The sequence below is a fragment of the Myotis davidii genome, unplaced genomic scaffold (assembly GCF_000327345.1).
Source record: "Myotis davidii unplaced genomic scaffold, ASM32734v1 scaffold162, whole genome shotgun sequence".
Classification (NCBI taxonomy): domain Eukaryota; kingdom Metazoa; phylum Chordata; class Mammalia; order Chiroptera; family Vespertilionidae; genus Myotis; species Myotis davidii.
The window spans coordinates 4,079,604-4,091,340 of NW_006300036.1; the positions used below are offsets into that span (position 1 = coordinate 4,079,604).

An 11,737-nucleotide genomic window follows, 5' to 3' on the forward strand; every position below is an offset into this window, starting at 1 on the left:
GGAGAGGGAGAGAGGTAGAAACAGCAATGGTGAGAGAGAATCATTGATTGTCTGCCCCCTGCACCCCTTACTGGGGATCGTGCCTCCTGCATGCTCAGGAATTGAACCATGACCTCCTGGTTCATAGGTGGACATTCAACCACTGACCCACACCAACCAGGTAGGATGACTAAACTTTGATGAAGCCAGCACAGACCAGGATCTGGGAAAACTTAACTTTATCTCAGTCTGAAAAAGTTATCACAGATTAAGCTTCAAGGAGCTTGAATTCATAGTCCAAAATCTAAAGTACACAATGAGAGAGAGCGGGGGGGGGGGGGGGGGGGGTGAAAGGGAGAGGGGGGGGGGGGGGGGGGGGAGTTGTAGAAATAACAGATAGCAAAGTGTGACTTGCCAAGTCTTCAGATATTAAAATTATCAGACATAAAGTACAAAAATGTATACTTAATATTTTTATGACATAAGAGAGAAGAATGAATTTATCTTTTTTTGAGGTAAGAGTGTAGCTTCTCTTGAACAAGAAACAAGGGACCATGAAAAAGATCAAGTAAATTTGAAACAGAACCCAGTAGACCCTTCTAGAAATTCATTGATAAGTAGATTAGTTATTTGGAAGGGACAGATTAAGTAACAGATTAATGGCGCCAAAGAGAGAATGAAAGAACTGGAAGATAGATCCAAATAAAGAAGCAGGGATTAATGCAGATGTACAGGAGACATGGAAGAGATATAAAATGTACTATAAATATATAATAGAGCAAATGTGGAAGAGGCAGAATTCCAAGAGATCAAGACTGAGATTTTCTAGAATTACTGGACGAATGAATGTAAACTTTTAACCATAAAATAAGAAGCCCATTAATGAGTGAAGAATTCTTTCTTGTTCAATACATTTGGCCAAGTTACAAGGAAGGGATTTTCTACTATTTTTTAGATGTGATTATGTTGTGAGGCAGAGATGGTATATTTATAATATTGCATTGCTTGGGCTTAAAAGGTAGGAAATATTGTGAAAAACATTCTGCCCAGGTTACATTTTCTCCCTATACCAAATTTACTGTGTTTCTGTCCATAAGATTATTTTGCTATTTTTAGTAAAAGCTGGGACACGTTGGAATCTAGGCTTTAGGGTGATGTTGAAATCCGTGGAGCCCCACAGCATCCAATACGGTGTGCAACCGCTAATGATTGCATAAGGAAGGTTGTTGACTGAAATCGGCATGATCTCGTCAGCAACAATGGGAGATAAGAAAGCTTACTGAAAGCAGCATTTGAAAGTAAATAACCTACCAGTATTTTTCCAGACCTTGAAATAAAATTAGATTTAGCAAAAACCATCTTAATTCAGATGTACCCCAACTCAATACAGAAAGGGCTCAGGTTGTAATAAAAATCAACTTAGCTAATATTTGTGGATCATTTTCTATTTGCCAGGCAATGGGCTAAGCATGTAATGAGGAGAAAGCAGAAATTATTTTCTATCTTATTCAACAAATGTTTAGCCTACATAACTGAAAACAAGATGCTTATATTCTCTTTATTCTCTAAATGTATCACTGAATTGTAAGCCTGGCATACTCAGCTATTACCATTGTCATGCCAGAAGGTATTGCAAGATAAATAAAATTAATTTTATTTTATTTTAACTTAGAAAAGTACACTTCAGACTATAAAAATTTTTAAAAATTGATGAAAAGGTTGGGGTTGTTGAGATGCGTTTTTTTTTTTGTTTGTTTGGTTTTTTTTGCTGAATGCAGTAAAAACATATATAAAACAAAACAGTACCTAGGGAGAAATGGTCAGAAAACTGTTCCTTGGTTTACCAGTTTGGTGGGTTGTGCATCTACCAGACACAGCATAGTCTTGGCCTCGGGGCAGCGAGTCTCAGAGTCTAAGGTACACCAGCATTACCAAAAACCTCGTGAAAAAGGTAGGCTCCTGAGCTTAACTGGAAGGATTCTGATTTAGCAGGTTTGAGTTGAAGCCCAGACTTTTGCCCTTTTCACAGGCACTACGGGAAAATGTGAGTGGGCGGTCTAGACATCCCTCACAAAATACTTTTTTAGGAGAACTAGAACCCCAAGCCCTCCCTTTCCTATAAACCCTGAGAGCTCTGAACAACTCCCATTTAACCACAGAACTCAACTGATTCACAAAGGTCCAGTTTGATCTGAATCCTGAGGTGGTTCTGATCTGGATCCATGCGTATAGGAACTGTCAGAGCCACAAGGATTTCTAAGTGTGAGGTAAACTGCTATTTATTATGACAGCATCTTTAATAACTGATTCAAAAGCATCAAAGAGGAATTCTTTTCATATGCCTCTTTACCCCTCCCCTCCTCTAAAAAGAGAATGGTCTCACCTTCTTATAGTCGTTATGGTAATGCGCCATTTTCTCTTGGCCTTCTACTTAGATTCAGTCTCAAAAATGAGAAAGACTAGTTTGGGCAAAACAGATATTTCTAACATTTTTTATTTGGCCTGAAGAGTAAGCGGTCGATATGTTTACCTGATTGCATTACAGCCAATTGGACACCAAGGCCTCATTAAAGGACCATGTTGAGTGGCTAAAACCAGGAGGTGGAGAGCTTATGTAAACATCTTTGGTAAAATACAACTGAGTTTGCTCTTACTTTGAAACAACCCTTTGAAATACCCTTCAGGAACTGTTTCCTCAAGATAGAGAATATTACAAGTGATAGATCTTAGTTAATACTAAACCATCAGGTGTTGTCATTTCTATTTAATGAGTAAACCACAAACATCATAGAGAGGCAATCACGAAGGGGAAAAACATGAAATATATTTAATTCAGCATCTGTTTATCAACATGGAATTCCCTTGCCGACTGAACTTTATATTATACAACGCTCGCTCCAAAGGGTTAAGTTATGTCCCTTTTTCTCTCTAGGACTTTTTGATGACTTTGCAGACCAGTCAACAACTCAGCACAAAGACATCCGGAGTCACGCTAGCGTGTTGTGACAGAATCACAGGACCCTGTGGGATTCGTCCCATTCTGAAAATGCCACGAACAGCAGAGGTAAATGAAAGCAAATGTCAGAGCCAGCACAGCCTGAGCGAGAGACCTAAAACTCAGACTCCACAATCTGTAGGGAAAAAAAAGACTCCAAAATCTGAAGAGAAAGTTCTCTGCTGTGGCACTGAGCGGAGGTGGTAGATGGAAAATGACAGCAAGTTTCCTAAGAACAAGCCTTGCTTTGCTCTTCCTTGGCCTCTTCGGGGCCCTGGAAGCGACAATATCATGCAGAAATGAAGAAGGTGGCGCTGTGGATTGGTAGGTAAAAGAAATGTCAGGTTTTGTGTATGCAAATAGAAAGCCAGAGTGTAGAGGCAAACTGGTTCACTGTGAAGTTCCCCAGGGGGACTTCCACCCGCCTCTCCCTTAAGAAGAGAGGAAATTAAAGTGGGCAAATGGGCCAAATATCCAGATAGGCTTCTGAGTGAGGGAGCGCCCCCCTGAGAAAGAGCTGAGCAGCCCTGTGGGCCTGACTCACTGCTCTTGGCGGGCAAGGCTGGTGGGCATAGGTGTGGGGTAGAGCTGACAGTTTCTCTCGGTTGGCAATTTCCTTTCATTGCATTGTGGCTTTGCTAACAGAACCCTTCCAGCATCCTTTTAGAGACTGACAAAGGAGAGAAGTCCAATTACTTTCTTTCTGACGCTGGAGCTTGCGCTTCTCATTATGACAATGAGGAAGAGGACACGATCGTACACAGTCCTGTCTGGTTCGCCTCACTTATTAGGCAGCACCAGCAGCTATTGGAGTTGGGGGTAGGTCAGTGGCCTCTTGAGCAATATCAAAGAGACTAAACACAGCTTTGCATCGTGGTCATGGATTCCCCCAAAGCTTTGATCACTTTCTCACTCTTTAATTAGGGTATTTTAGTTTGTCACTGTGGTTGGCGTCAAGCATTGTGTAAACTTCAGGCTGGAGAACGCAGGCACATTCACTCAGCCTCTCAGCAAACAGTTTCTGAGCTCATAGCAGGCCCTGTGCTGAGCTTTGAATATACAAATATAAACAAAACATATTTGCCCCAATGAGCTCATAGTTATGTGGGAAGGGCATAGATGGCGCATTGGGGAGCGTAGAGCCCACAGGTTTCTCTGAGTAAGTAGTTTTTTGAAGTAAGTTTTAAGAACAAATAAAAGTTAGGAAAACAAGGGAGATGCAAGGGCTTCTCAGGCCAAAGGAGCAATGAGAAGGTCCAGAGGCAAAAAAACAAGGGGGAAAGTTTGAAAGCAGTTCAATATTGCTGACTTATATGGAGAAGGTGAGGAGATGGTAGGAGGTGAGTTTAGGGAGAGAGGTGAAGAGCTTCATGTGCTGAGCCCCACAGAGTCTGAACTTGACTTTGAAAGGGCTACTAAAGAACTTCAGGCAGAGATGTGATGTGGCCAGATTCATATTTTAGAAAGCCTGCTAGCAGTACTGTGACAGCTGGACAGCTAGGGATCAGTCAGTGATGGTGAACCTATGACACGCGTGTCAGAGGTGACACGCGAACTCATTTTTTTGGTTGGTTTTTCTTTGTTAAGTGGCATTTAAGTATATAAAATAAATATAAAAACTATAAGTCTTTGTTTTACTATGGTTGCAAATATCAAAAAATTTCTATAGGTGACACGGCACCAGAGTTAAGTTAGGGTTTTTCAAAATGCTGACACGCCGAACTCAAAAGGTTCGCCATCACTGGTTTAGAGTTATGAGGACCAATAGGACCTTTGCAGTATTACACATGAGAAGAGGAGTAGACACAACTTAGAGAAGTGGTCATGGAAACAGAGAGGAGGGGACACTCTGGGAAGACTTAGAAATGGATGGCTGAAGTTCATAGGAGAAAGGGAGAAGTTAAAAAAGACTTGCAGGTTGCTGGCTTCTGTGACTGCGGGAATGTGTTCCCTAACAGCGGGGGATGAGGAGATTCGGAGCAAAATATCACAAACTTGGTTTCAAAAATATAATGAATGAGCATCTCTGGAACAGTCTTGCATTTAGATTTATCTGACCTCAGCATAGAGATCAGGGCTAGAAATTGATTTAGGGAATCATTAACATGTAATTGGAGGTGCTCACCCAGGAAATATATGTAAAAGCACTAGTTCTCAACTGCTGTGCCATGGCAAATGGATAGTTTACACACCTTTCACTGTGGGGAGAGGGGGAGGCATCAAATGGTTATAAATATTTAAAATTTTTTCTTGCTCTAACTAAATGGACTTATTATTTAGCAATGTCAGTCAGAGGGAATGCTGAGCTGAGCAGATGGTGAGACAGTCTAAAGCTGCTACAACATACTTAAGCCAGCACCAAAGAATAATTTTCTTGCTTCCTGCCACATGTGAGGAGCTTGCCCTGAAAGTAAGAAAGCATGGTCAGGGCAGGAAAAATTTTACTTAGAAGCCTAAGATTAAAGAAAACCAAGTAAATAGTGAGAAGCTTTTATGGGCAGTTGAGGCACTGCTGTGGGGTAATAGTAAATTCATGACAATGTTTGCTTTACTGTGAGTGTTGGAGGATTAGATGTGGGGTTTGTACCATTAGGGGGTATTTGGCTGGACCAGGGTGATTTTGCCCTCAGGAGACGTTCAACAATGTCTGCAGACAATCTTTATGGCACAACTGGGGAGTACTATTGGCATCTAATTGGTGGCAACCTGGGATGCTACCATGCACTGGACAGTCCGCCGCCACAAGGAATGATTGGGCTCAAAATGTGAATAGAGCACATTGAGAAACCCTGAGCTAGATGATCCAAACATGCCCACATGCTACATTGGCCCAACCACCTCTCCTCCCCACAGGAGATACACAAACAGGAGACAGTAGTGAAGGAAAGCGTGGTGCCTACTTAATTAACCGGTATTACTCCACCTTTAACTCTCACAGTAAGTTGTAGCGGCTTTAGACTGTCTCACTGTCTGCTCAGCTCAAATTAACTCGGCCCTGAACTCTCAATGGAGAGCATTCTTATAACCTGAACTGAAGGATGTGGCTTAGGCCAGAGGCTCAGGGGAGCCTCCACCTACCTGAAAGCCCAAACCCAAATCTCAGACCCAGTCAGCCAGTCACAAAGGTGAGCATCCAAGAACTTAGGGCAGAAGAGAAAAAGCACATCAAAGTCGTCTCCAGTCCAGGCTGGGCCTTGGCCTTCTCCCCAGTGTGGCAAAATGGACTGTGGAAATGACAGAGAGCGGCACTCTCAATGTTCCTGGAATCACTGTAGGAATCCCACCACGAGGCCAGTTAATGTCTTAGAATATGTCCAGTCAGATTCACATTTCCTTCTCTGGGAACAAGCAAGAATAAGGGTGGGAACCCATAGAGCATTGGCCTGCAGACTGAAGGGTCCCGGGTTCAATTCTAGTCAGGGGCACATGCTCTGGTTGTGGGTTCAATCCCCAGTAGGGGGCATGCAGGAGGCAACTGATCAATGATTCTCCCTCATCACTGACGTTTCTATCTCTCCCTCTCCATTCCTCTCTGAATGCAATAAAAACTATATTTTAAAAAGAAAAGAATAAGGGTAGGGGAAAAGGCTGAGGGCTTGAGCATATTCCTTTCCTAACACTCAGAGGCCTTTGTGAAATGTAAGTGAAATGATGTATTTAAGTGATTAACACTGTGGCTGCCATCAGGGAAACAGCCAATATATGTCAGTCATTCATAATTATTGCCTTTGCTAGGTTTACCTTTTATAAATTACCTAAAAGGCAAAATGAGGAAAGTAGAAGGACTGGGTTCGAGTACCTGTACCTGGACTCTACAACCAGAAGCTGGAGGAAGAGCAAGCAGTTAATGAACAGCACCAGGAGTGTTTTGGGAAGGACATTAGAACAGCTGTATGAAGCCTATGCCTCCAAGGTATGTGATAGCTAATTATTCATTTAAATCATATAAACATGCATAAAACAGAATCCAAAGCTTCCAAAAGATTTTAACTGCTCAGCCACCCAACCCCCAACCACAATCTGGATCAATCTGAGCAAGACCTCAGGGAATATGTCATTGGGCTCTACAGCAGCGATTTTCAACCGGTGTGCCATGTCAGGCGCACTGGGGCGCCGCAAGAATTTTTAAAACATGCAATACCTGCCTAGTTAGTCAGGGGCACTGACCACTTTTTTCTTAGATTGTCAAATCAAAAATGACAACTGCTAAGACAACAATAGCCATCTTGTGTGCATGAGTCAAAATTATACCTATTTTTTTTCAGATCGGCAAAAAATATATTTTTTGGTGTGCCGCAGAATTTTAGTAGTTTATATGTGCCATGAGATGGAAAAGGTTGAAAATCGCTGCTCTGCAGTAAGGCCAAATTGTTGATACATTCAGCACCATGTCCAATGGTATCACTGGGCAAGGTGTGAACTAATTAAATAGCAATGTCTTCTGGCTGCCAAATTCATTGCTTGCTATCTCATCCCCCTAATGGAACTATGGAGAAGAACCCGCTCCTGGAACAATGCAATGCAGATCTTTGATCAATGTGGCATTAGTTATGGAGTTGTTTAAGCCACGAATGGGGGTGACCTACTATGTATGTAAGGGGTCACCCCGTCTTCTTTTCATTAATCTTTTTCAAAATGGTAGGTTGAGGGCTAGATGCTTGTTCAAGACCCTAGATCTAAGTTGCCTGAATGGAGATTAAACCTGCTATCTGAACTTCATCAGGCGATGAGCTAACCAGCAAAAGAGACGTGAGGTAAGTGGGCTGCTGGCTCAACGTGGGCAGTTTCCCAGTGTCCCTGACACCACCTGCGGTTCAGTGACAAGATACCGCTTTCCATCAGGGGTGACGAGTAAAATCAAACAATAATCAATATCCAATTACATTCAGGTATGCATTTGCTAACAAACAACTTACAGAGAAGTAAATACATAAAATGACTCAGCACTTACAATGTTCTGGGCTTTTCCACACATGAACTAATTAATCCCCCAGCAGTGCTGTTGACTCTGACACTGCTGCGCATGTGAATCTGAGTATTTGTTCAGAATGTGCAGAGGGCTGTCACTGTGTTTGCTAATGTTCATTTTTCTCACTTGCCATTAAGACCAGCCTTCAGAGACAAGCTTCAAAGTCAAAACTTATTTGTAAGCTGTTTGAGCACCTGTGACATGCTAGGCACTGCTCTAGGTGCTTTACAAAGAATATTTTATCTCAGCAACAACTCCGTTTTGAATAGATTATTATGTAAAGTCAAAATCGCCCGCGGCTGCTTCTGCTTTCCAAGACTGGGGCTGAAGGCCCGGAACACAACTCAGCAGTGATAAAATACACACATTGTTCCCTTCCAGTCTTAGAGACTGAATGGGGGTGGGCGGGGGGGGAAACCTTAGTTGGGGCAGAAGGTTCTCAGTTTGGCAGAATATGATAATGATATTTGGAGGCTCAAAAGTAGCTCCAGTGCCTTGGAGGGCAAGAGAGCTAAACTACTCTGCAATATTGAAAAAGGGGTAGATGGGAGCTAGGAATTAAAAAGTAAAAGAAACGTGGAGGGAAATTGGGGGCAGGTCAGCATGATCATGTACAACTATTCAATGTTCATACCTTCATGAAAACCTGCTCATACACAATGCCTTGAGTGATGGTTCTAGCGAAGAAATTACAGTAAAGGGCTGATTTCCAGGTCTGATTGGTGTGGAACCAAATGAAGAATGACAATAGTGGGTGATATCCAGGTGAGATTGGGTGCTTTTTGGAAACTGGAACTATGTGACCGTGAGAACATAATTCCCCACCTTTTGACCTGGAGTTGAACTTCTGAGAGTAAAATGCAAGGCCAGACCAACTGGTTTTAAATCTCACATGTGAAGGTGACCTACACCAATATCTGGATTACATTTAAAATTGTTTCTCTTCTTTTGCCTCTGTAAGCAAGAATCTTCCATACACCTTCCTAATAACACCAAATGATGTTGCTGTTGTCTGTACCTGTCTGTCTATATTCCGGCTAGCCTGGAGGCAGAAACCTGACCTTCTTGTTCAATATCCACTAGTCAAAATAAGACTCAACATATGTGTTAAAGGAATAAAGCTGTCCAAAGGCACATACTTATATCTGCCTATTCTTAAGTCCATGATCTTTCCAGAGAGCCACTATTCCAACTATAGCTAAAACCCCTATAACCTTAGCTAGTTGTTCAAACCTGGTTAGAATAATACATGTCATCGTATTATAAAAAATACATTTCCTCATTGAATCTTTCCAGAGCCCCTCCACATTGCACCCCAAAAGCACCTCTGCCCTCATTACCACATTTGCTGCAGGCTTAACGAAGAACTGTCAGAGGTCTCCAGAGGAGGATGCAAATGCCAACGGTAGCTATGGTCAACTGTGGAAAATGAGGGTGAGAAAACAGCTTACTGCCCTGATGTTTCTAACTACAGTAGCCAAGAATGCTATGCAGATTAGACTGCACAATTTTTTACAAATGTTTTTAGATTACATCAAACGATTAAGCAGCTATAAGAGATTCAGTTATTGACTTTTTTTTTCCAAAGAGAAAAGCAAAGGCCTTTCTTAAGGAAATGGACTGTCCTTTTCTGCTTTTAATTGTCACAGATTTTTAAAAATATCGACATTATTGGATTCAATAAAGATCACTGCTTCATGACACAAATGAAATGAAACCACACAGAGCAAATAGAAGTTTCTAAAACATGACACTGAGACATTCTCAAAATGGCAGCTTAATTTTGGAGAATTTATTAGTATTTTGGGTTACCAGAGGAAACCCAATACCACACCTTCAATTTCACCACTTTTTCTAAGCAGGAAAATACCAATTTAGGAAGATGAAGCCATAGAGAAAGGGACCGAAGGAAAATCCTCTCTAGTCAGTGAGGTAGAGGAGCCGAGAATGAGAAACCCTGATTGAACACAGGGCCGCGACCAAGCAGCGGAGCACAAAGCAGGCGGAAGAAAGCAGATCCTGACAACCTGCTCTGCATCGTGCCTACACTATCAGTGGGAGAATCCCTGCTGCAATCCTTAACGACTGGTGGTTCCTACTTCATTTCCTGAGCAAATACTTAACTACTTTCTTATTATACACTGGTTGTCAAATCAGAAGCATAGATCCAAAACAACCAAGGGAAATAGAAATGTAATCCTCACAGACATCACAACGCAGAGGGCTCCTGCCAAACAGGACAAAGCCATGCCTGGGTGTGAGTGGACTTTCTGGTCCTGGTCTTGTAGGTCCCAGAATTCAGACTGATGGGGAAGCTGCCCATTAGGAGAATGGGTAATTTCTCATGGTATTAATGAAAGCTCTGCATTGCAGGCTAGGTAGCTGGTAGAAATGTTGTGAGCATTTGTAAGTGGAAGATTTACACCATTGTAACCCTAACATGTTCCTGCAGAATAACAACACCGCCTATCTAATGTACAATGACGGAGTCCCTAAATCTGTAAATTACAGCAGAAAATATGGACACTCCAAAGGTATGACAAAGGCTCTTAGTTTCTCTCTCTTACTGAAAGTCAACATTTTCTTAAACATTTTGTCTTCAATATTCTTATATTCCACACTAAAAAGAGAGCTTTTATTTTTTTAATGCTTTATTTTAAGTTATCAAAACGTGATTTCTCTATCACAAGTTATAATTACATAATTTCCTTTCACAAATGCCTTTCTCTTAACATATTTTTAGATATATGCTTTATAACAGAAATTCATGTACTGACTACTGGGAAAACTAGCCTATATGATGAAAAGCTAATATGCAAATGGTCATCATGCTGTCACGCTGGGGCCGGGGGACCTGAGGCTGCACCCCCCGCCATGAGGCTTGATGGGTGTGGGGCCAGCGGGGTCTGGGTCTCACGCAATTTCGAGGTGCACACAGGTGGGTGTGGACTTGACCCTTGGTCCCATGGAGCGCACCAGACTCTGATGGAAGGGAGATTTTCATCTACATTTTACTAATTTTCTTTCATCTCTAACACTTCTATTATAGAGAAAGGGCAAATAGCAATATTAAAATATTTCTTCTAATTAATTCCCACTTAATGTGCACGAATTTCATGCACCAAGCCACTAGTATATATACATGTATGTGTGTCTCAGTGTGTATACCCACACATTTTAGTCAGGTTTATTAAGTTATAATTTACATAGAGTAAAACTTACTCTTCTTAGTGTTTAGTTGCCTTTGAACATTTGCTTTTAAATGTTTATTTATAAATTTAAAAATTTATTTTAATTAGTTTTTACATTATAGTAGTTGTTGTTATATATTGTTATTACATATTATAGTAATTTTTATTATAGTAACTTTTAGTATTTTTCTATTTATAAGCTATGCATCTGCACATGTACATGCATTTTAAAAAAATTCAAAATGCCAGTAAACAGAAAGAAATCTGTCATCTTAATACACATTAGATAATCACACTTGTTTTCTAAATTTTTCTAGCAAGCATATTTTTAATTTTTTTAATATATTTTTATTGTTGATAGTATTATAGATATCTGCCATTTTCTCCTCCTTTACCCCCCTTCTCCCAGCCCCTACCCACCCCTCACAGGTCTTCACCACCTTATTTATCAGACATATTTTTTTTATTTTATTAAATCTTTATTGTTCCGATTATTACATTTGTTCCTCTTTCTTTCCCCCCATAACTCCCCTCCACCCAGTTCCCACCCCACCCTCTGCCCTTACCCCCCCCACTGTCCTCATCCATAGGTGCACAATTTTT

The 11,737-nt window shown here is 41.2% G+C and overlaps 2 protein-coding genes across 2 annotated transcripts in view; one reads left to right on the forward strand and one right to left on the reverse strand.

The window, feature by feature from the left end:
- The window catches only part of LOC102751767 (uricase), a 30,813-nt gene extending 28,361 nt beyond the window's left edge, over positions 1 to 2,452 (reverse strand). Inside the window, exon 1 of the mRNA XM_006776244.2 lies at positions 2,363 to 2,452. Within this exon, the coding sequence (XP_006776307.1) occupies positions 2,363 to 2,392 (30 nt within the window). The 5' untranslated portion in view covers positions 2,393 to 2,452. The remainder of the gene's footprint in view (positions 1 to 2,362) is intronic.
- A 679-nt stretch (positions 2,453 to 3,131) lies between these two features.
- Positions 3,132 to 11,737, forward strand: part of DNASE2B (deoxyribonuclease II beta) — a 16,686-nt gene continuing 8,080 nt past the window's right edge. Inside the window, 3 exon segments of the mRNA XM_006776245.2 lie at positions 3,132 to 3,298; positions 6,710 to 6,887; positions 10,396 to 10,477. Of these exon segments, the coding sequence (XP_006776308.1) occupies positions 3,189 to 3,298; positions 6,710 to 6,887; positions 10,396 to 10,477 (370 nt within the window). The 5' untranslated portion in view covers positions 3,132 to 3,188.